This window comes from Heterocephalus glaber, unplaced genomic scaffold (genome assembly GCF_053883595.1).
Source record: "Heterocephalus glaber isolate CG9 unplaced genomic scaffold, H.glaber_assembly_v1.0 deba00001447, whole genome shotgun sequence".
Classification (NCBI taxonomy): domain Eukaryota; kingdom Metazoa; phylum Chordata; class Mammalia; order Rodentia; family Bathyergidae; genus Heterocephalus; species Heterocephalus glaber.
Window position 1 is genome coordinate 6,345,281 of NW_028258299.1, and position 24,209 is coordinate 6,369,489.

At 52.6% G+C, this 24,209-nt stretch overlaps 1 protein-coding gene and 1 long non-coding RNA gene across 17 annotated transcripts in view; one reads left to right on the forward strand and one right to left on the reverse strand.

Annotated features, from left to right (window-relative positions):
• Window positions 1-16,151, forward strand: part of Kif1b (kinesin family member 1B) — a 145,295-nt gene extending 129,144 nt beyond the window's left edge. For all 16 annotated transcript variants that reach the window (XM_004863617.3, XM_004863616.3, XM_021243464.2 and 13 more), the window contains 11 exons: window positions 991-1,105; window positions 1,843-1,976; window positions 3,722-3,783; window positions 5,729-5,874; window positions 6,276-6,515; window positions 7,852-7,923; window positions 9,620-9,741; window positions 10,733-10,882; window positions 11,216-11,408; window positions 11,566-11,684; window positions 12,459-16,151. In XM_004863617.3, coding sequence (XP_004863674.2) covers window positions 991-1,105; window positions 1,843-1,976; window positions 3,722-3,783; window positions 5,729-5,874; window positions 6,276-6,515; window positions 7,852-7,923; window positions 9,620-9,741; window positions 10,733-10,882; window positions 11,216-11,408; window positions 11,566-11,684; window positions 12,459-12,501 — 1,396 coding nt within the window. In that variant the 3' untranslated portion in view covers window positions 12,502-16,151. The remainder of the gene's footprint in view (window positions 1-990; window positions 1,106-1,842; window positions 1,977-3,721; window positions 3,784-5,728; window positions 5,875-6,275; window positions 6,516-7,851; window positions 7,924-9,619; window positions 9,742-10,732; window positions 10,883-11,215; window positions 11,409-11,565; window positions 11,685-12,458) is intronic.
• Window positions 16,152-16,164: 13 nt separating this feature from the next.
• Window positions 16,165-24,099, reverse strand: LOC147827383 (uncharacterized). Its single transcript, XR_015452486.1, has 2 exons — window positions 23,859-24,099; window positions 16,165-22,755 (listed from the first exon to the last, which is right to left on the reverse strand). It is a non-coding gene; the product is annotated as an uncharacterized LOC147827383 (long non-coding RNA).
• Between the last annotated feature and the right edge of the window lie 110 nt (window positions 24,100-24,209).

The window sequence follows — 24,209 nt, forward strand, 5'->3', positions numbered from 1 at the left end:
GTAGAGTTCTCTCAACCCACACTTGCTGCCTCAAAGCTAGACAGTCAAGAAAGAACCATGTAGCAGGAGAGGACGCAGTAAGAAGCAGCTATGAAGTGAGTGACCATACCTCATGTAGCTCCCGGAGGCTGAGGCCTGGTCGAGGGGTTGACTTTCAGATGTGCGCCGTCTTCTCTGCTCATCACGTCTGGAGGAAGAGGCGTGGGTGTGTCGGGACAAAGAACCCCTGTGCCGGTTGTCGCAGGAATCTAGTGAAGGCCCTGTTGGTGAGGCTGCAGCCACCTGGGCAGGCGTGAGGAGAGGAGGGACCGGGTGCGGAGGAGCGAGCTGTGCTCTGCCGGCCAGGTGGACTGGGCCTGGCCAGGCCTGGAGGGAGAATGATTCTAGAACAACTGAAAAAGTTGGTTTGTGGTGTCTACCAAATTAGCTTTTGGTTCTTTCTTGACTCTAAATTGACTTTTCAGATGGCTCTTTTGAAAACTAACAAATGGTAGCCGATTGGCTGTGGTGTTAAAAGTCCTTCTCTTTTACCGCAACACCCATCAGCTCTTGTTCTTCTTTCAAAATAAAGCTCTGTACACTTACATTCTCCAACCTGTTGGCCTCTCAGATGCGAGTGTGATGTCCTGAGGCCTTGGGGAGTGTTGAGCGCAGCTCTGGGGCTGTGGAGGCTGCGCTGTGAACAGCAGGTGTTTCCTCCTGCATCGTCACTGACGGACGGGCCGCTCTCTCTGTCTGTCTTCTCTCAGATATGTCCAGTCTCGCTCATCCTTCTCAGCTTAGTCCCTCCGATTGCTCACTGTTTTTATATTCCTAGGCATGGTCCAAAAGAAAAAAGTGAGCACAGCTAAGTGTCCCTCCCGTTTGCTCCAAGATAAGGGCTCCCTCTGTTAGCGCACTGCGCGTGAGAGCACAGTTGATCCCTGACAGGAGCGGCTTGGGCTCGGTCATGGCTGCTGCCCGGTCAGCCCGTCCTCTCTCCAATCCCAGAACCTTCTACCGTTTCGAGGCCGTGTGGGACAGCTCCCTCCATAACTCCCTTCTCCTGAACCGAGTGACGCCCTACGGAGAGAAGATCTACATGACCCTGTCCGCCTACCTGGAGGTGAGGACATGCAGAGCTTCCACAGAGGAAGCAGTGGCCAAGAGCCCACTTGCTCTTCCTCTTCTCTTCCTGCGCCCCGTTGTTTCTTTTATTCTGCTTGCTGACTGTTGGGATGATACTAGATTCTGTTTCTGGCCTGTATTTAATCAACAGATGACAATTTTTATGATGGTGTAGACCTTAGTAGCCCAGCCACCATTCTTTATGAATGAATGACTTTAGAAAACTTTACAGGCTGCTTGTGGTGGTGCACACCTGCAATCCCAGCGCTCTGGAGGCTGAGGCAGAAGAATGCCATGTTTGAGGCCAGCTTGGACAACTTAGATGCTGTCTCAAAATTATTTATATATGTTTCAGTGCAAAGGTCCTGGGTTCAATCCCCAATACCACAAATAAAAAAAGAAAGAAAAAACAAGAAAAGCTTCACCTCATTTTCATGGTTGTGACAGAGCCTAGTAGTAGTTTAATAGCACAGATCCTGAAAACAGCCTGAGTTCAAATCCCCATGCTGCCGTCTCCTGCCTGTGTCCTTGGACAAGCTCTCTGTGCCTAGGGCTTCCCCCGTACCAGCAGGGGTGATGGCAGTATTTAACCTCAGAATAAACGCAGGCACCAGCCAGAGCACCTGGCCTTGCCCTTTTTACTGTTGGGTTGCTGCGGAGACTGGCAGAGCCGTGGCTCTCCAGATGGCAGTTCACAGCCCTGCCTGTGCTCACTCAGCACCGCTCTGCTTCCAGCTGGACCACTGCATCCAGCCTGCGGTCATCACCAAGGACGTGTGCATGGTCTTCTATTCCCGAGACGCCAAGATCTCGCCGCCACGCTCTCTGCGCAGCCTCTTTGGCAGTGGCTACTCCAAGTCACCAGACTCGTAAGTTCATGGGACAAGTTTCCTTCCAGTTCATGGGTGCCCTATAACAGAACCCCCACTTGCTGTTCGCAGTTACTGTACAGCTCACAAACCACCTGGGAAATGGGTACCTGCAGTCAGAGACTAACACGTGGCATGAATAAAATGTTGGTGGGTGGGTGAGTTAATTAAGCAGGGAAAAATACTACATTGTGAACACTTCCAAAGCACTTTTGCAGGGACATAGAGTATATCAAAATAAGCTTGGGGGGTGCACACCTGTAATCCCAGCGTACTGGGACACTGAGGCACAAGGGTTGCAAGTTTGAGCCATGCCTGGGCAACTTAGCAACTTAGACTTTGTCTCAAAAAAATTAAGAAGACGGGTGATGTAGCTCAGTAGCACCACACCTGCCTCACAAGCACAAGGTCCTGAGTTCCATCCCTGGTACCAGAAAAAAAAAACAACTAAGAAGAGAGTTAGGGATACAGCTCAGTGTGAAGGCTCTGATTCAGGCCCCAGGACTGGAAAAAAACAAAAAAGAATAAAATGTATATAAAAGTAGGTCACGAGCAATAGAGTGAATATTTGTATATCACCACCCAGCTTAAAGAATAAAAGAAGCATGATTCTTACTATAATACAATAAAAGATTCAGTACCACTTCCTACTCATAGTCGTCAGAGCTGTTTACCCCACTTCGTTCCAGTCACTTTTGTCCCTCATTTCTTCTTTCTTATAGGAAGAAAAAACAAGTTTTTAGTTCTCATATTTGTGTTGCAAATATTCTAGTTTAGAATTGTTAAAGAAGGGGCCCAGGATATAGCTCGGTGGTGCTGCATCTGCCTGGAAACCACAAGGTCCTGAGTTTGATCCCCATTACTGAAAAAAAAACTGATAAAGGTGTGGATTTTGTGGAGGGGCGGTTTCTGGGCTTCAAATCCAGAGTGTTTTGCATGCTGGCCAAGCACTCTACCACCAAGCCACACCCACAGCCCAGATACAGATTTTTTTATACAATGGAGTACTACTCTGCCATAAAGAAGAATAAGCCTGAGACACTTTTAGCTAAATGGATGCACTTTGAGACCATACTCTTTAAGTGAGATAAACCAGACACACATGTTTAAATACCACATTGTTTCTCTGGTGTGAGAAACTGGAAGTGGAAATAAGAACTAAAATATACAATAAATATTGGGAAATGGGAAGAGAATGTTCAAATGAGAAGGGGAACAAGGGAGGGGGAGGGAGAAAGGAAAGAAGGAACTAGGGAAAAAAGAAAAGCGAAGGAAGAAATGTAAATAAAGTTTTTGTACATAAGCGGAGGTTGGGAGAAAAAAGAAGCAGCAAGATATATCATGTACAGGTACAAATTCCCTATGATGAGTGTTATCATTATATATTTAAAATGTACCAATAAGTGTTTTGCTTCAAAAAAAAGTTCTAGTTTACCGTCCTGTTACTCAGAGAGAAACAAGCTCCTGCCTGGAAAAGACCTACGACTTAAACTTGAATAGGGGCTGGGGTTGTAGCTCAGTGGTTCCACTGCCTGCCTCGCAAGTGCAAGATCCTGAGTTCGATCCCTGGTACAAAAAAAAAAAAAAACAGATAGAAAAGGACGGTGACTGATAAGAAATGTGCATCATTATATTTGGGGGTGGGTTGCAGCCCCTGCAGAGGAGACAGTTTTAACCAGATGACTGAGGCTTTCCTGTTCTGCATTATCAGAATTAAGCAGTTGTTTTACTTTATTTTCAAATAGGAATCGAGTCACTGGGATTTATGAACTCAGCTTATGCAAAATGGCAGACACAGGTAGCCCAGGTAAGTCCTTGGAGCCTGGAGGTGACACTTATCTTGGCATGTGTTTTAAATAGAGTACAACAAAACTGGTAGGATGGAGATAAAACCTGTTAGAAATCACGTGTATTTTGTTTGTTTGTTTATTTTTGGTACCGGGGATCCAACTGGGGACCTTGCACTTGCGCGGCAGGCAGGGGAACCACTGAGCTAAATCCCCGACTCTTATCATGTGTATTTTTAAAAACCCCCTTTGTGGTGATAGTGGTAAAACTGCAGCACTGTTTGTTGTATGTTGTATAACATGGTTATAAAAATTATATCAAACACGGGCTATGAAATAGTATTTAAAAATCTGAGTGAATTAGAATAAATTTGGCTTGGAAAACTTACCGCTTCCCTCCCCACCTCAGCCCAAAGGCAACTTGGCAGTTAAACGTTACTGAGCAACTGCATCAGCTTCTGTGGGAGGCTGTCAGAAAGTCCAGTTCCAGCCTGGTGGCAGTGCTCTGTCTCAGGGCACATGCTGGTGCTCAATCCCCCACGCCACCAAAGAACAGAACAAGAAAGTTGGGTTCTTAGCCCAGACCCAGGCCTGCAGGATCAGAGGCTCACAGGGGTGGGGACAACAGAACCCCCTCCTCACCCAAGATAACAGCGCGACACCCATTTAGACATCACAGTGACGGTCGCGTTCCACGTGAGTTTCCAAGGGGATGTAGGCAGCACCACATAGGGTTTGTGAAAAAGCATTTGATTGATGAGGTTGTAGTATTTTATTTTTATTTGTTTGTTTGTTAATGGGGTGCTGCAGATTGAGCCTCGGGCCTCATGCATGCTAGGCAGGCACTGTACCGCAGAGCCACACCCTAACCCAGCAGTTAGAGTGGGTTTAGAGGCCTTTACAGGACAGAAGTCAGGGCCACAGGTAAGATTTAGATAAAGACTTTGAGTTGGAATCCAAGTCCCAATAGCAGCTCATTTTAATATCCAGATAGTGTGTGTGTGTGTGTGTGTGTGTGTGTGTGTGTATTTTTTTTTTTTTTCTTTTGAGGCGGGTCTCACTATGTAGCCCAGGCTGGCGTTAAAAGTTTGTTGATCTTCCTGCCTCCGCCTCCCGAGTGCTAGGATTATAGGCATGTGCCACCATGCCCTGCTCTCCATATAGTTTCTTGAGGAATTTGTTGTTGTTGTTTTGCTTTGGGGTTTTGCCGGGGGGGGGGGGGGTGTACCGGGGATCAAACTCAGGACCTTGCACTTTCAAGGCAGGTGGCAGAACCACTGAGCTAAATCCCCGGCCCCAGGAATTTAAAAAATTAATATAAATTCATGTACTTCCTATGTAAAAATAGTGTAACATTTACAAATTTTTTTCTTTTTCATTCCTTTCCTTTTTTTTTAAAGTAGTATAACATTTTTTAAAATGGGAAATGATAAGGACTGAAGCCATCCGTCATCTCCCAATCCCTGCGCTGCTGGATATGTGTGTGCACACTCCCTCCCCCTCCCCATAGGGGCATGTTTTTAAGTATTTGGGATCATAGTGTACAGACTCTTTGATATCTGTATTTTCCTGTAACAGTACCATTAGGGTTTTCTCCAATCACAGTTCAGTCCACTGGCACAGGGCTATAATTCTAGCACTCAGGAGGCTGAGGCAGGGCATTGCAAGTTGAAGGCTAACCTGGGCAGCTGAGTGAGTGAGTGGGAGACCCTGTGCCAAGCAACTGCAGCAGGCCGGAGGTGTCTCTCAGTGGCGGAGACTCCTTGAACATGCGGCAGGCCATGGATTCGATGCCAGCACCGCATGAGAGCTGCTCTGGGAGAAAAGTGGACTTTTATTACTGAACGAAACCTCATGGGTCTTGACCCAGGCGTAGTGTGCCACATGGAAGGGTTAGTCATCCTCCTGACCCGCGATTGGAGTTGAGTCTTGTGTGGGGAGAGCCAATCTGCCCTCTTGTGCCAGGCATGCAGAGGCGGCGGAGGAGAGTGCTGGACACATCAGCGGCCTATGTGCGTGGTGAGGAAAACCTGGCCGGCTGGCGGCCCCGCGGGGACAGCCTCATCTTGGAGCACCAGTGGGAGCTGGACAAGCTGGAGCTGCTGCACGAGGTAGGAGGCTCACCTCCCTCCACACCGCGAGGGCAGTGTCAGACACCTTCCTCTGCTGGGACCGCGCCCGGCACCTACAACGGGTGCAAGTCCGCGCTAAGCCTCCAGGATCTAGTCTGCAGCCAAAGCCCCGCCCAGGAGCACATGGGGCTTTGGGGGACATCTAGAACCAGCTGGCCTGGTTCTAAAATGGTAAAATGGCCAGGCGTGGTGGCGCACACCTGTGATCCCACCACTCGGAAGGCTGAGGCAGGAGCATCACCACGAGTTCCAGGTCAGCCTGGACTACATAGTGAGTTCAAGGCCAGCCTGAACTATATAGTAAAACCCTGTCTCAAAATACAAAAAGAAGATCTAGACAGGCTTTTTTGTTTGCTAAAGCAATAGTGTTATCTTCTCAGGTGGAGAAAACGCGCCACTTCCTGCTGCTGCGTGAGAGACTTGGTGACAGCATCCCCAAATCCCTGAGTGACTCATTGTCCCCCAGCCTCAGCAGTGGGACCCTCAGCACCTCCACCAGCATCTCCTCTCAAATCTCAACCACCACCTTCGAAAGCGCCATCACCCCCAGCGAGAGCAGCGGGTATGACTCGGCAGACATCGAGAGCCTGGTGGATCGCGAGAAAGAGCTGGCCACCAAGGTGGGAAAGGCCTCCTGGCGGGGCACGGCTGGCCTGGGCTCGTTAGCGGGCAGCCCTTCTTCTGGGCTCATGCGCACAGAGAGAAGGAGATGCGGCTGAGTCCCGCCCGGAGCTTCAGCCTGAGGCAGACGAGTGGGTCACGGAGGCTGTCTCTCAGGAGGGAGCTCACATGGGAAAGGGACTGGATGTGGAGCGGGGCCCGTATGGCACTGGAGTTTCCAGGGGCCTGGGGGAGTGATGGGGGGTTTTTGATTTTTCTTTTTGTGGTACTGGGGATCGGGCCCACAGTCTTCACGATGAGCTGTGTTTTTTGAGACAGGGTCTTACCCAGTCACTGAGTTGCCCAGGCCGAGCTCAGACTTGCGGACTGCCTGCCTCAGCCTCCTGGGGTGCTGGGATTATAGAAGAGTGCTACCATGTTGGACTGGAAATATTTTAAACAGTATCTGTTTTAGAAAAATTTCTCTGGCAACAGTGAAGAAGGGTGAGCTTGTGAGGAGGAGAGAAGTCTTCATACAGTAATCAGTGGGAAATGGTGAGGGCTGTCAGCAAGGGCGGAGAGGAAGGGGCACTGGGCTGTGGAGGGAGGAGGCAGAGGGGCACAGCTGCTAGCCGAAAATGGGACAGGGCTTTTGTGTTTGTCTTGTTTTCATAACTTGATAGTCTTCTAGTTGGTGGAAGAAAATGTCCCGGCCAGAATTCTCCATGCCGGCTATTAAGAGAGTAAAGCGGAGTGAAAGGGATGCTGTTAATGTTCTTAAACAGTGCCACGTTTGCAGTAGCTCACTGTCTAGGCTGGCAGCAGCGTTTTAAATCCATTTATTTTGTTGTCTTTATCAGACATGCACCGGCTTTCCCTTGCTGTACACTTTTTAAGGGCTATTCCAGCTAGCTCTGAGGAGATGGAGCAGCCTCTCGCCCCACTCACTGTCTCTGGGTGTACGGGTGTCAGGTCTCTAACCTGGCCATGTGCTTGGCAGATTCTAGAGCAGTCTGGCCCTCGCTGAGCTCCGGCGTGAGAGTTCCCCTCTGCTTTGAGTGCAGGGCTCCATTTAGCCGTTAAAAGTTTTTTTCTTCTTCTTGTTTTGTGGTACTAGGGACCAAACCAGGACCTCACCTTTCAGGCGAGCACTCTGTGTCACTGATCTATGTGCCTAGCTCTTTCTTTTTGAGACAAGGTCTCACTAGGTTGTCCAGGCTGGCCTTGAACTTGTTGTCCTCCTGCCTCAGCCCCCAAGTACAGTAACTGGGATCACAGGCCTGCATCACCGCACACAGCTTAGCCATTGATGTGTTCTAGCCATTTACACAGCTTCCCCTCCTCTTCTTTCTCCAGTGCCTGCAGCTCCTCACCCACACTTTCAACCGGGAGTTCAGCCAGGTGCACAGCAGCATCAGCGACTGCAAGGTGAGCGCTGCAACCCTCGATGTGGCCCGGAGCGTGAGTGATGCTTCCTCCCCTGCAGCCCAGGGCTCTGTTCCTCGGGTTGCACAGTTTGTGAGTGACCTGAGCCGGACACAGAATTGTTTGAAGACTAACACTGCTCTGGGCTTCACTCCAACTTTGCAGAGTCAGAGCAGACTGGGGGTGGAGATGAGGGGGGGACACCATGGCTCTTCCATGAACCTGAGGAGGAGGATGTTCTGTGGGGGGGGGGGTGTATGTGTGAGAGTGTGTGTGAGAGAGAGACAGGGCACAGGAAGTCCTCAGGCTCTCGGTAGCACCAAGCTCAGTGCCTTTGGAGAACTCCTGTGTCCTTCGCTCTGTCCTCCTCAGCCAGCCTCTTTGGTGCCCCCAAACACTCCTGTTCTTGCCTGCCTGCTGCCTGTGTCACTTCCAGTTTTCTCCCCAAGATTGCCCTGGAGTGAAGCACCCCTACCGCAGGCTGGGGCCTCCCCGGAACTTTGTGCCCTCCCATCTTGTTCCTCGCCTTAGCACCTGTTACTGCCTGGTACTTTCTGAAGTGTCTGTTATTTGCCTTCTCCACTGGGATGTAAGCCCCAGGAGGTCAAGGCCTTTACACTGCTCTTAGAGCAATGTCTGCCACATGGCAGGGTCTCGGTGTGTATGTGTTTAAGGGTATTCAATTAATACCAAAAGGCAGCAGCGACGTAAGAAGCCAGGCTTGGGCTGGGGATTTAGCTCAGTGGTTCTGCTGCCTGCTGCGTAAGCATAAGGACCCGAGTTCAATCCCTAGTACCAAAAAAAAAAAAAAAAAAAAAGAAGCCAGGGTTGCCTCTTTTTCTAATTTTAATTTTTATTGGTACATATTTGAATGAGTATATTCATTATAAGGAGATAACATATGTCCATAACATACCTTAATGCTCCTTTTGTAAATGTCTTATATTTTTTTAGAATTTTCTTTTCATTTATTTACTTTTGGCTATACTAGGGATTGAACCCAGGGTCTTTACTGAGCTACATCCCCATCCGTATTTTTATTTTTCATTTTGAGACAGAGTCTCACTAAGTTGCCCAAGCTGGGCTCAAACCTGTGATCCTCCTACCTCAGCCTCACAGAGTGCTGCATTTACAGATCTGCACCATGCTCAGCCAACAGTCATTCTATATGTGGGCTTTTGGCTTGTTTTCTTTTGTTTTTGTTTTGTTCTGTTCTATCTTTTGGATTTTTTTTTTCAGTACCGGAAATCAAACTCAGGACCTTACGCTTGCCAGGCAGATGCGGGCCACTGAGCTAAATCCTGGCCCTTATTTTTTGGATTTTTGAGATACAGTCTCCCTATGTAGCCCAGGCTGGCCTCGAACTTGCAATGATCCTCCTGCCTCAGCCTCCCGAGTGCTGGGATTACAGGCGTGCACCCCCATGCCTGCTTTGGTTTTGTTTCTTGAGACAGGTCTTGCCCTGTAGTGGAGGTTGGCCTTGAACCTAATGTCTAGCTCTGGCTGGCCTCAAACTTGTGAACCTCCTGCCTCAGCCTCCCGAGTACCCACATGGCAGGTGTGACCCCCACATCCAGCTCTGGTGTTCTTGTGCGACCTTGCAGCCAGCTGGTGAAAGGGAGGCACTGGCTGTTCCAGCTCCCTGTGGCCACGCAGCCTTTTGCTGCTGCATCTCATAGGCTGTTCCTTCTGCTTCCAGTTGTCTGACATCTCTCCAATGGGACGCGACCCTTCCGTGTCCAGTTTCAGCAGTGCCACCCTCACCCCGTCCTCCACATGCCCCTCTCTGGTCGACTCCAGGAGCAACTCTGTGGATCAGAAGTAAGTGTGGGCTCAGGGAGGAAGCGGTGTGGGAGCCGAAGGGCAGGGTGGCTTCCTCAGCACTGCAGCTCAGTGAGGGCCTTGCCATCACTCAGGCCCTGCCCCACTCAATTTGATTAGATGTCGGTCTGTCAGCTGCAAGATACTATTTTACATGTCCCTAAGAAAGAAAAAACAACATACTGTTAATTATAAAATGCATCCCAGTTCAAGAATTGATAAAGCAGCTGAGCATGGGCCGCATGCCTGTAATCCCAGCACTCAGGAGGCTGAGGCAGGAAGATTGCTGCAAGTTCAAGGCCAGCCTTCACTACAAAGCGAAACTCTGTCACAGAAAAATAGAGACAATAAAGCGTGGGAAGATGGGCTAGGGCTCAGCTAAGCCCCTAACAACACAGAGGAGAGGACTTTGTTCCCCATGTGGCCAGTCCGAGGCCTGGGCCAGGTGTGCAGTGCAGTTGAGCCTGCGCAGCCTCGGGGAGCCTGGGCTCTGCGTCGCCTGCGCTCAGTGCTGTCCCGTGGGTGACCGTGGGAGGCCAGGGCCACCAGCCAGAGTGAAGCCGCCCCACCCAGCTTCCCATCCTGGAGATCTGAGTTAGGAGTTTAGGAATTTGAGTCCCTGACGTCTTCCAGGTGAAGCTGCTGCTCTGGGTCCATGACCACAGTTTGAGCACCACTGCCGCAGGTTTCGTGGGACTTAAAAAGAAACCTGTATATCCGGCACTGAAGTCCTCGAAATACAAGGCCCTTGGAAGAGAGAGAGGTGGCTCAGTGCTCATCAGCGCTCTGTTGTAGCTTCTGAGGAGGAGAGGGTGGAGTTCAGTTACTCCTCCTCAGCTGAGCTGCAGGGAGGCCATGCGTCCTCTACTCGGATGCCTGACCTTCCTGAAACTCTCGTTACCCCTTCCCCTGAGCCTGTGGCGGAGGGCTGTTTGTATCACTGAAAGCTCCACAAGGTTCACCATCACTCTTCCACCCTCTCTCTTTAAAGGACCCCAGAAGCCAATTCCCGGGCCTCCAGTCCCTGCACAGAATTTGAACAGTTTCAGATCATCCCAGCTGTAGAGACACCCTATTTGGCCCGAGCAGGAAAACATGAATTTCTCAATCTCGTTCCAGATATTGAAGAAATCCGACCAGGGTGAGTGCCACAGTGAACAGGGTGCCACGCATAAATGAGCGACCATCAGCAGTTTGCTTCCAGCTTCTCGTACGACTCTGCTGTGGTCTTGTGCAGCTGGGCCAGGCTGAGGCACTGAGCTAGGTTTGGCCCAGTGCTGGTGCAGCGTGTGTGGTGGCATTTTTTAGTCTCTTGCTCTACTGCTTGGCAGATAGGAATCTAGGCCAAATCGATGCTTCTCCTGTTTTGCTGGGTCCAGGACTTGCCCAGAGAACGCACCTGGATGGCCCTCGGCTCTTGACCATTTTCTTTTTGTGAGAAACTAACTTCTCTTTTCCCTTATTGTCCTTGTAGCTCAGTGGTCTCTAAGAAAGGATACCTGCATTTCAAGGAGCCGCTTTCCAGCAGCTGGGCCAAGCATTTTGTTGTGGTCCGTCGCCCTTACGTCTTCATCTACAACAGTGACAAGGACCCAGTGGAACGTGGCATCATTAACCTGTCCACGGCACAGGTGGAGTACAGTGAGGACCGGCAGGCTATGGTGAAGGTCAGTCCCGCCCTGTCTTGGCACTCGGTGCTGTGTGTGCTGTCCCTTCCGACTCGGAGCTCTTCGGTGTGCTGTGCTGGAGGCCCAGTGGGTATTGCAGGGCAGCGCCCAATACTCACTCCCTGCACTGACTGCCCCATCTGCCTGTCTCTTCCAGACACCTAACACCTTCGCTGTGTCCACAAAGCATCGAAGGGTCCTTCTGCAGGCTCTCAATGACAAGGACATGAATGACTGGTTATATGCCTTTAACCCCCTCCTTGCTGGCACAATACGGTGAGCAGTTGTTCCTGGGCCATACCCGAGTAAATGGGGAAGGAAGCATTGTCCTAAGTCGTTAAAAGCATCGCATCAGGAGGACAGGGCGGAAAGGGGGCTGTAGGGACGGTGAGGCCTCCGCCTCTCCTGAGAGCTCATGTCAACCCTGGTGCAATAGGTAGCTCACACCTGTGATCCCACCCTCAGGGATGAGGCAGGAGGATGGGAGGTCATGCCTAGCCTGACCTTAGCTAGTCTCTGTCTCAAAAATAATTTTTTTTTTTTGCGGTAACAGGGATTGAACTCAGGACCTTGCACTTGCAAGGCAGGTACCGTGCCACTGAGCTAAATCCCCAGCTTCAAAAATAAATATTTCAGGGGCCAGGGATTTAGCTCAGTGGTTCCAACGCCTGCCTTGAAGGCACAAGGTCCAGAGTTCGATCCCTGGTACCAATAAACAAACAAACAAACAAATAAATATTTCAAAAGGTCTGGTAATATAGCTCTGTGTAATGGCTTTCAATTGAATCCCCAGTACCACCCAAAAAAAAAACCATCTTGTTTTGTGAGCCACTGAGGAGGCCCTGGCACATTTGCAGCAGTTCATCTCCCCTTTTTTTGCTCTCAGGAGGTCTGTAGGTGGGGTAGAGCACAGCCCTGTGGCTCAGCCTCAGATCCTCTGAGGGGCTTGTGCCCAGGGTCCCCAGAGTGAGGAAGACCAGGGCTGCAGTGTCACCGAGAAGCACCGCTCGGAGACCCGGAGCTCTGACCCTGCTCCCGTTTGTCCCGCAGGTCAAAGCTGTCCCGGAGATGCCTGAGCCAGCCCAAGTACTGAGTGCTCGCTCTGTGGAGCCGCCTTGCCTTGGAGAGATAAAGAAAACTCCCTCTCTTTGTGGTTCTTGACGGTTGCTCTCCTGTGTAACCCTGTGGCTTAACTACTTTCCCCTCGTCCGGCACTTTTTCTGCTCTCCTGTCCCCGTCTCCATGGCTCTGTACTCCTCTTTCTTCCTGTGCTGAGAGTCTTGGTAGTAGCATGCGGCCTAACAAAAGGAAAACAGATTTTAAAAAATCAGAACCCACGTGCGCACACACTCCGGCTTCCTTTCATGTGACAGGTCCCTGTCATGGCCATCTCTAGAGTCTGTCGTCTTTGGTTACCTGTCTCTCTTTCAGGGTACCTTTTTCTTCTTTTCTCTGTGATATCACTAGTTTTTCTTGGGTGGCTTAGAGGCACGGCGGGAGCTTCTGGCCTGGCTGGAGTCTGGGGAAGACACTCACCTTTCCCTGCTGCCTCCCTTGGCCACGGCCCAGCCCTGCATTTCCATCGGGGAGAAGTCATGGTGAGTTCAGACGCGGACAGTCACCACCTGGGTCGCACGGCTTCCGTAGGAGGTAGAATGGTTCTCAGAGAGTAGAAGAGACCAGAGCGGCCTCCGTAGGCCTGGGACAGCGGCTGCTGTTGGCCCAAGAAGGGATGACCCTGGATAAGGACACGGGATGGGGCCCTGGCCTTGGGGTGGCGGTCAGAGGACGCTGGGCTTCCTCACAGCAGGGTCCCTCCAAAGCCCTTTTCTCCTGTGAGAAGGGAGCTGCCTCTAGCAGTCCTGGGGTCTCTCCTGGCGAGGCCTGTGTCACCGCGCCGTCTGTGGCTGACCTCGGTGGTCCTTGGCACTGTGATGCCGGTGGTGCTGAGCAGTGGCCTGTGAGTGCTGTGCTCCCTCCATCAAGGAAACGGAGCTCCCAGCGTCAGCGTGGAAGTCTCTGCATCCAGGGCTATTCCCAGTCTCGCAGCCTCCCTGGGCTCATCAGAAAGCACACGCGGCAGCCTTTGCTCTCCACACCCTGGGCTGAGCCAGCCCCCACCACTCCACATGGTGGAAGACGGCCGGGCTGGGAGGCCTCCCCCGAGCTTTTCTGCTCATCCTCCGCTCATCTCTCTTTGTCCCCTCGTCCATGTGGCACAGGGATGCTGCCCACAAAGAAAGGAAGCTCGGTGCCACCTAGTCTCCTTTTCCTCTGCCAGACCCAGTCTTCTGGCCTTGAGACACCAGAGGTCGGCTCTGCTTTGGTTGCCATGGTTTCACAGGGGACTTGGCTTCCGAGCAGCCCCGGGTCCCTGCAGCTGCTGTGCCCATGACTCCAGTCCTCTGGTGTCACCCTGCCCTGCTCACTGTCCCCACCACGTCCCTATCAGGAGGGCAGCCGCTGCTCCCAGCTCCTGGCCACAAGGCCATGGCAGGTTGGGGGACCACACCCCACACAGCTGTCTAGGGACCGAGCCCCTGCCCTGCTGGGCCTCCCTGCGGAACGCGCACCGGCACCACCTGGCCTCAGGAGGAAAGGGCAGGAGTCCCGCTGGGCTCTGATAGAAAGTGAGCAACGGAAACTGGTGGATTTTAGCTTTCCCTCCTGAAAACATACGTCACTACCTTGTAACGCTGTTTTCTAAGTGTACACGAGGTTCTTACTGTAGCTAGCTCTCTCTTCTCTGACAGATGCGTGGAGCCCTTCTCGTGTATACTCAAACCAGCAGGATCTGTCTGCTTCCGGCAGCTTCCTGGGCTGGAACTAAATCTAAATCTGATTTCAGGGAAACGAAGATGAAATTTGAAGGTCACTTTTAAATTAAATCTCTGATGCTGCTGCTGTTACAAAGTTGGACTGCAGAATCCAGGACGGTGGCAGGGGAGGCGGGAGGCCAGAGGGAGAGACGTGCGATGCACTGAAATCACTTTTGTGTTTTCCTCTAAGGCAAATGAAGCTGGTTTGGAAAGCCTGCTCTGGGAGTGTGAGGCATGAGGAGCAGCGAGCTGGGCTCTGTTCTGGACGCGCAGAGGCAGATGCTGGGGCAGGCGGAGGAGGACGCGGGTGGGGTTGGTCCTGCAGGGCCTGCTGCCCAGTCAGGCCTGATGCTCTCACCTCTGCCTTGGAGCCAGGACAGGGTGTGCAGCAGGAACTCCTCCTGAGCCGCTACCTAGAGCCATAGTGGCAGGAAAGCTGACACCCCTAACCTTAAGGAAACCACGTGGAAGGTGGTGTTTTATTTATTTTTCCCTTCTTAAGCAAGCACACAAAGAGACAGGAAAGAGAACTCTTAGGCAGCTTACAAGGGTGAGTGCTAGTGAACACTGATCATCGCTTCCTTCTCTCAACCCTCACCCTCCTTCCGCCTAAGTGAAATGTGGCCTCAGGCGACCCACACCAGTGCCTCGTCTGCACCTGCCTGGAGTCAGTCAGCTCCAGGCCGGGCTGTGTGGGGCCGGCCAGCCCCTCGCAGTCAGGATGGAGGCTGGGCTGCTGCTGCACTGGTGGGGGCCGCAGGCGAGGCCCCCCCCCCGTAAGGCACCACTATTATGCTACCACCCCCCTTTAGGCAGTAGCCCTCATATTTCGGCTGGCTTTTCAGCTTGTTGAGATGAAGGAACGAATGAGACCGTCGTGAAAGATCTTCTGGGATCTAAAACAGGTTGAATTCTCCTGGCACATATTTCAAAGCAAAGACTCTGTTGCCTGCTGTTGTCTGATTTACAGGGGTATTTAATTTGTAAGCTATGAGGATAGTTGCACAGCTGTAGCTAACTCCACGCTGGGCCGGCAGAGGGCGCCCTGGCGCTGCACCTGCCCGGCCGGGCGCAGGTCCTTCGCTTCCCTCGGGTTCCCTCTGAATGTGATGAACCTGCTGCTGCGGACGAGAAGCCTCCCTGCGCCGCTGCTGTTGAGGTCCCGTGCCTGCGCTCTGGTGTGTGCCGATCCCGTGCGCAGCGGCTCAGAGGTCGTCAGCGGAGGGATGTGTTCCTGCTGCTATTCAGAAGGCCATTTATGAGGTTCGCCTCTGAGCCCTGTGAAATCTTAGGGAGCCCCAGTCGGTTACAGGAAGAACTGCATTGAGGCAGAACTCAGGCCAGGGCTGGGATGAGCCTCAAAGCAGCTCAGCCCGGGCTGCTGGGTCGGGACGTCCACCCCAGGCTGGGCTCTCGCCAGCCCCGCTGCCGCGCTGTCCCCCTGTCTTCCCGTCCGTCCTTTCCTGTGCTGCGCGTCCTGGCGTGCGGTCGCCGCGGAACCCACCGGCCTTCTCGTGTCGAGGGCTCGAACTCGCCTCTGTGGCACTGCAGTGCTTGTCTGTTGAGACCCGAGTCTTGTCACCATCCTCCCCTGTCACAAAACCCCATGATGCATAAGTGGCCTTTCTGAACCAAGACCTTGCAGACTGATCTCTCCCCAGCGAAGGAGTCCAGCACATTAGCGACAATGTACATTATTAATTTTGGATTTTCATTTTCATGTTTGATTTTGTAAATACTCTCTGATGTTTGGAGCTTGAGTATACAGAGTGTAAATACAGTTCTTGTATTTGTACTGATTCGGGTTCTTTTGCTGCATAGCCTTAGATGTGCAACGCAGACATTAATCTAACTGTGTATGGTAACCTTGTATCACGGAGTTACTAGTGAACGAGGTAAAAATAATAAAGGTACAACCAGTGCATTCTGGGCTCCTGGTTTGCATGCATCCTGCACCCTTTGAAAGGTAGTTCACTGCCAGGTGTGGCAACCCACGCCTATAGTCCCAGCATTCAGAAGGCTGAGGCAGGAAGATCTCCATGAGTTCCAGGCCAGCCTGAACTACATAGCAAGACCTTGTCCCAAAGAAACAAAACAAAAAAAACAAAAAAAACCCCAATTCATTACACACTGATTTCTTGACTGGTAAAGATGATTCTAAGACCAAAGACACAGTGCTGTGACCCACACGTTCTTTCTGCTGCTTGAAACGGCGCTTTTTACATACCCAGGAAAACAAAGCAAAGTGTGGCTGTGTTGGAGAGTGCTTCCCTCCCGAATGTTAGGTTTGGGTTTCCTCTGGAGCCCTCTGTCACTGCCAGTGGGGTGGTGGCGGTTCTGTGGGCTGAGGTCTGCTTTGAAAACCCGGCTGTCAGTGTAATGGACCATGCTCTCTGGCAGGTAGTGTGGTTCAGTGGTGAGCGCCCACCGTGAGCAGGCCAGCCGGCCCAGACAGAAGCAGCAGTGTCCTGGGCCAGGTCTGTGTGCCAGCCACACCTGCTGAGATGTGCAGGACCCTCGGTAAAGGGGTTCACAACATTGGGTGGTGAATGTTGCAGAGGACAGCAAGGCCAGGTAGAGATGGGAACGTGAAGGAGACCCAGCCTGACCAAGAGCCAGTGTCCAGCCATCCCTGCTCACCGGGGGCTGTGCAGGGCCCTGGGCGAGGCCTCTTGTGGGCAGAGAAATGAAGCCCTTGGGGCAGCAGTTCTTCAGGGGTCCAGGAACAGCAAGCCCGCTGGTGTGGACTCGGGCGACAGCGACGAGCCATCAGGAGGTAGCCAGGCCAGGGGCTAGGGTTGAGGAAGACTTGGGGTTCACCGCAGTGAAATGGGGAGTCTGCACAGGTTCAGAGAGGAGGAGCAAGAGGTCTGATTTGTGTTTGTAAAAGATGGTCTGCCTGCTGAGCCGAAACAGCTAGGAGGCAAGAATAGGAAAGGGGAGGAAAGCAGGAGAGCCCCCCCCCATGTCGGGGGTTGGGGAGACAGGAGGTAGACTGAGGCAGCCCCAGGGGCCAGGTTCGGAGGCGTGACAGACACCTTTGCTGAGAGCCTGGGGTCGTGCAGGAGAGGAAGGCAGCTCCCCAGGGGCCGTGCGAGTGAGCAGAAAGCGTGTCCCAGGAGGTGGTAGGAGAGCCACTGTGCCTCCCTCCCTCGAGTGGAGCTGGCCACGCAGCTGGGGAGACAGTGGAAGCGGAGGCTTCTGACAGGTCAGGGCCTGAGGAGACTCCGCCAGGTCGGGGTCAGCACAGAGGAAGAGGCGTGGCCGCAGAGACAGTGACTCCTGGTCGCCAAGGCCAAGTTAGGGATGTGTGGGAAGACAGAAGCTGTGACTGCACAGGTTTTGGCGACAGGGAGGGTAGGAAGCCTGGGGGAGCCTGTGGGTACCGACAGTTTCCCAGGCTCAGAAGCCATAGCGAGAGGAGCACAGCAGGCACAGAGGCCATGGTCACGCCTGGGCCCGAGGCCTCGCCGGTACTGAGTCTGTGTCCCCGGCTGCAGGGCCGTGGGAGCTCAGAGTCTCCTGGAGCCCGAGCCAGGACAACCTGTCTGTCTGATGGCATCCAGGTGACACCACCCCTGGCATTGTGGGCCACTGCGTGGGCAGAGGCAGAGTGGGCTCTGAGAGGCGAAGCAGCTGGGCCACGGTGACCAGGGCTCCTTTCAGATGTGCAAGACAGTTGGACTGCAGCACTTCCAGCCCACGGGTGAGCAAGCATGCCCATGTGGCCCAGGAAAGCCCAGGGCTGGTGCACGCCTGTGAGCCCAGTGCGGGCAACTCAGCAAGACCCTGTCCCAGAATTAGAAACATAAGATTAAGGAGGGGGCCTCAGTGCACAGGCCCTGGGTTCAACCCCCAGAACCAAGAAAAAGGCTTCCTTAGACTGTGCTGGACTTGCAGTGTGAACTGGACAACCAATCACCCTGGGTGGGGTCTTGGCTCTGTCCTACACCTAGACCTCATTCAGGATCAGCCTCCTGAGTTTTCTTGACATCCCGTCTTTGGTCCTGTGCGATCTCCCAGGATCCCTCAGGAGCTGCTTGTCCCCACACAGCCCTCTACAGCTATGCAAGCACGTCACCTGCTGCACTCTCGTCTGCCATTTGGTTCCATTGCCTCTGGATTGGTTGGTTTGTAGAGACAGGGTCTCCCTATTCAGGGAGAGGAGGTCCAGGCTGGCCTTGAACTCACTATGTAGCACAGGCTGGCCTCAAACTTGTGATTTTCCTGCCTCTGCCTCCTGAGTGCTGAGACTACAGGCGTGTGCCACTATACCTGGCCAGGTCTCTGGGTTTTTCAAAATTTTTTTCTCCCTAGCGTGTGATGGAGCCTTTTGAATTCAGTTACAGGAATTCCAGAGCAAGTGAGTGGCAGAGCTGGGCATTTCAAATCTGCACAAGTCCTTCCATGCCCTCTTAGCAAACGAGGGTTTGCCCAGGGAGTGTGCGAGAAGAGCTGTTGCTGCAGGAGTCATGCACTGGCTTTGATTTGGGATTTGGAGAGTTAGGGGGAGCCTAACGCATAGTATCATGGGTGGACTTTCTTAAGCAGCACATGTCAGGCATTTGTGGATTTTCTAATAATTGCAGGTCAGCATGAAACCCTGGCTCCAGCGCTGTCACCAGATGTGTCCTTGGGAGCCCCGACGTGGTCCCAGCCCATCTCTCAAAGGCCTGCTGCTGTGGTCTCACACCCTGGAAGCAGGCCTCTTGTTCTGTGGCTTCTGCTGCTTGTTAACACCTTTCCCTGGAAAGGGAAAGCCTGTGTAGCAGGGACCGGCAGGAAAGGAAGAAGTGCTGCTGTTGATCAGCGCTCTGAGTGTGCCCTATGGCATGACAGGCACCTGCTCCCAGGGACCTGAGGGAGCCCAGGGTTTAGTCACGTTGACTCAGCACAATTCCTGCCTTGCTAAATCTCAGGCCAGAGCAATCGATCAGTGGCAGGGTTCCTTGTTAACGGAGCTCACAAAAAGGAAGTCACTGCCACAAAGTTGAAAGGTGCACCTGTCGCCAAGGTCTTCCAGGGAGACACTGTATCAAGTTCTGCTGATAAAATCTCTACAACTGGCATTTATTCTCCAAAGTGAGTCGCTGAAGTTAATTTCAATTCCGCTGCTGCTTCAAGTGATCTGAGGACGTGTGGCTGTGCCCTGCTTGTCCCATGTGGGTGTGGCCTGGCAGTGACAGGCCTCCCAGAGCACATCAGAGTGGACACTGGAGAGCAGTGTTCCAGTTCTGGGAGCCGGCATGGGATTGGCCAGTCCGCTGTGCGCCCCGGAAGGAGGCCGAGGGCCTGGGCTGCGTCCTGAACCGTTGGTCCACTTTGAAGCGTTTCTTGTTCTCTGCTCCTGGCTCTGTGTTTGCTACCAGGCTGGGAGAGAGAGAGGGGCCTGCACATCAGGGACCTGCCACAGTGTGCCCTGTGCCATCTGGCAAAGCCTGAAAATGTGACTCCTCCCTAAAGGACTCAGGGAGGCCTTGGCCATCGGCAGGGGGACCGAGCCTAGATGAAACAAGTAGAGGTCACCAGCATTGCAGAAAAGTTAAAAGTAAAGACATGAGGCAGGCATGGTAGCACATGTCTGTAGTCTGGGCTACTAGGGAAGCTGAGGCAGGAGGATCCCAGGTTTGAGATCAGCCCGGGCAGCAGCTTAGCAAGACCCTGTCATAAAAATGAACTTTAAAAAGGACTAGGGGTGTAGCTCAGTGGTGCAGCGGCCTGGAGTCCATCCCCAGTAACAGTAAATAAATAAAATTGCAACATTTCCTCTTCTATTCTGATTTGTGCTTGTGGCAGACAAGGGGAGAGCAACTGGGCTTCCGGAGTTGGGGGTTCCAGGGCAGCCGCCCCTGCCCCACCTCTCCTGGTTGCAGTGTCTGTGGGCTCAGGCTGGGGCCACCCTGACCCTGTGGCTGTGGCTGCTGCTGCGGGGGAAGCTGGACCGCAGAGACGGCGCTTTTTTATCAGCTGAAAGTGTGAGGTTTAGCCAGGTAGCAGACCGGATGCAAACCCAACCTGGTGACCGGAGATGGGCACACCCCGGGAGGGCGGACACTGCATGCTGGTGCAGGGGAGACCCCAGGTGCCCCTCCGCAAGGCAGAAGCTGGGGACTTAAGCAGGGGACTGGGGGTCCAGCTTGACATTTAAAGTACATATAATTTGGCCACTGTCCTCTCTCTTTCCCGGTGGTTCACTCTCACCCTGTGGAGTGTTCTTCTTTTCCCACTTTTATTAGGCCCGAACTCTGCTGGGCCTGTTTTTTTTTTTTTTTTAATTGTTAATAAATGTAAAACCTCGCAAAAATAAATATAATTTATCGTGCAAACTAGGAGAATTTTGAGAGTGAAAGGAATTACTTGTCATAGCTACACAAGAAGACAGGAATGACTTAGGCCTGGGCCACACCAACTGGAATGCAGGAGCCCTCCCTTTTTTTTTGTACCAGGGATCGAACTCAGGACCTTGCGCTTTCGAGGCAGGTGGCAGAACCACTGAGCTAAATTCCCGGCCTGAGGCCCCATTTAAAAACTGAAAAAAACGCCAGAGATTTAGCTCAGTGGTTCTGCTGCCTGCCTCGAAAGTCCAAGGTCCCAAGTTCAATCCCCGGTACCAAGAAAAATTGTTAACAAAAACTGAAAAAACCAAGCCAGGAAGGGTGGCGCATACCTGTAATCCGACACTGGGGAGGCTGAGGCAGGAGAATCACCATGAGTTCGAGGCCAGCCTGGGCTACATAGCGAGACCCTGTCTCAACCCAAAAACAAAAAATCTGCAAAACACAGTCATTCACCAGCAACATCCCATGCCCATCTGCCATGAAGCACAACAAAGGCAGCAGCTGTGTGTGAACATCCAGATGCAGGCATTGTCCTCCCACACTCAGGGGCCTCAGAAGGGAGAGGGAAACAGGCCAAGGGCCACAAGCCCATGCCAGTGGTGCCTGAATCCACCTGAGAGACTGGGGCAGGGGCAGGATGTTACAGGTTCTGGGAAGACAGGAATGGGAGAGCAGAGCCACAGGCCCTGTTCCAGAGCAGTTCAGTGTCTGTGCAATGCAGGGCCAGGGCAGCATCTCTGGAAAAGCAAAACGGTCAGTGGAAGCAGTGGTGCACACCTATGGTCCCAGCTACTCTGGAGGCTGAGGCAGGAGGATTGCTGGAGCCCAGGAGTTTGAGACCAGTCTGGGCAATATAGTGAGTTCCTGTCTCAAAAATCAAAACCCAGCAATACTCGTGATGGGACGTGCTGGGGTACTCAGTTCCCAAAGGATCTGGGATGGGGAAATGCGGACCATAGGGAAGAGGGTGAGGCACTAGGCTGATGCGTGTGTGGAGCAGGAAGACAGACTCTGTCGAAGGGGGGATCCTTTCCAATAGCAGACAGCTCTGCGTGGCTGCGGGAACAGTTGGTGAGGCCGGGGAAGTTGCTCCCCTGCTGGGACTGAGCCAGGGCCTCAGCATCCTAGGCAGGGCCACTGCTGAGCTACATCCCAGATTTTTAGGGTTTTTTTGGCACCAGGGATCGAACTCAGGTCCTTGCGCTTGCGAGGCAGGTGACAGAACCACTAAGCTAAATCCCTGGCTGTTTTGTTTTGTTTTTTGTATCAGGGATTGAACTCATGACTTTGCACTTGCGAGGCAGGTGTGGCACCACTGAGCTAAATCCCCGGCCCCCAGACTTGAAGCTTTTGATTTTGAAACAGAATCCCTAAATTGCCCTGGCTGGCCTCTAATTCCTGATCCTCCTGCCTCAGCCTGCTGAGTAGCTGGGATTACAGGTGTGAACCACTTCACGGGGCCAAAAGTCACTTTTATCTTTTTCTCTGGAAAGTTTCCACAGAAGCTCAGGAGAATTTTTTAAATTCAGCCCTGTTTTTCTAACAGAGGTCTCTGTTCTGACCCCTTTCCCTTGGATAGAGTGTAGGAGGGATAAAGGGTGGCCCCTTCCTCACCCATCATAAGGGTTACAGTGAACACTTGCTGTCACAACCACAGATTAGAAAGAGAAAAGCTGCCTGCCATGTATACCTGTAATCCCAGCTACTCTGGAGGCTGAGGCAGGAGGATAGCAAATCGGAGGCCAGCCTGGGCAATTTACCAAGACTCTGTTTCAAAATAAAAAGGGCAGGGCCTGGGATTTAGCTCAGTGGTTCTGCCACCTGCCTCGAAACCATAAGGACCTGAGTTTGATCCCTGGTACCAAAAAAAAAAAGGGCTGGGGGTGCGGGTCAGTGGTAGAGCGCCCCTGGGTTTGACCCCTAGCATGAGAGAGAGAGAGAGAGGGGGTAGGGATTAGGAAGAATAAAGCTGCCGGGTACAGTGGGACACACCTGTCATCTCAGCTACAGTGCTAGGGAGGCTGAGGCAGGAGGGCAGGAGTTTGAGGCCAGCCTGGGCATCTTGGTGAGACTCTGTCTCAAAATTAAAGGTGAGGGGGTGGCTGGAGGTGTAGCTCACTGGCAGGGCGCTGGGCTGGCCTGTGCAAGGTCCCCATGGGAGGCACAAGGTCCTGGGTTCCATCCCCAACACTGCAAGAAAAAACAAGGGGAGGGGGAGGTTAGAGTGATATTTCCAGGTTTTATGGCTCTTTTTGGGAAAGAGGGGCTCTAGCTTGTATGACACACATTGGGAAAGAAAAATTCTGGTTTCTTTGACTCACTCTCGGGAGAAAGAGGTGACAGATGAGGACAGAGGGTTGGAACAACCCTGCCTCTGAGGCCCTCCAGTTCCCCTCAGCTCAGCATTCCCAAGACACCAGGTGCTACATTTGGGGTACTGAGCCTGGAGCCCCAACAGAAGCAAGCCTGGGGGTGTCAAACGCTGGGCACAGCTTCTCAGGGGCGTCACTGAACCCTAGAGCTACCGTGAACTCTTGTCATTCCTCCTTGGCAGAAGGGGAATTCAGACTCAATACGCTGGCCCTGTGGGGTGGGGAGTAGAGCACCTGCATGCCCCAGGGCCTGGGTTCAATGCCCAGCCTCAAAACAAAACGAAACGAAACAAAAACAAAAACATACCCCTGTTGGTACAGCTAGAAAGAAACAGAACCTTGGGCCGGCGATTTAGCTCAATGGTTCCACTGCCTTCCTTGAAAGTGCAAGGTCCCGAATTTGATCCCTGGTACCAAAAAAAAAAAAAAAAAAGAAAGAGAACCAGAGCGAGCCAGCCTGCCTGGCATCAAAACCCCTCCTTTCCAAGAGTCTGTCAGGCAGACCATCCCAGAAGCCATCGGATGTGATTTCCAGGGTAACAAACGAGCTGTCCCCGCAGTGCGGCCATCCCTGAGTCCAGATTTGACTGACAGGGACGGTGGAGAGCACCCAACCTCCCAGAGAAGGTTCTCAAGTTAGCCTGTCACTGTGGGACTCGGCAAGTCTTCCTGCTCTCACACATGGGCCTCAGGACCGCTGCACCCTTAAACATTAGGGGGCCTGGTGCACCCCTGTAATTCCAGCACTCTAAGAGGCTGAGGCAGAAGGATTGCAGGTTTTAATCTAGCCTGCCAATGTAGGGAGACCCTGTCGCAAAAAAAAAAAAAAAAAAAAAAAAAAAAAGGGCTGGAGATGTAGCTTAGTGCGAAAGCCCTGGGTTCAGTCCCCTGTACAAATAATAAAAATCGTAGAGCACTTGCCTAGCACGTGAGAGGCCCTGGGTTCAATCCTCATCACTGGGGGCGGGTAAGGGACTCGTACAGTTCCCATACAGTTGTACCAAAATCGAGTAGTTGAAAACTAAAGTTGCAAATGTTCTGAACAACAATTTCACAAATGCAGCCCCCGAAGAGTTGGCTGGTCGCAGCCGCGCAGGCGCAAAGGGACACCGAGCACTTCGCCTCCGCCGTCCAGGGGTCTGTGTCGCGCGCCCGCGCTATCATCCATCTGCTCTGAGCTCTACTGATTCGGCCCCCGGAGTGGGCGGTACCGTTTGCCCTCAGGTGGTGTAACAGGCGCCGGAAAGAACCAATGGCGCGGCGTGAGACCCC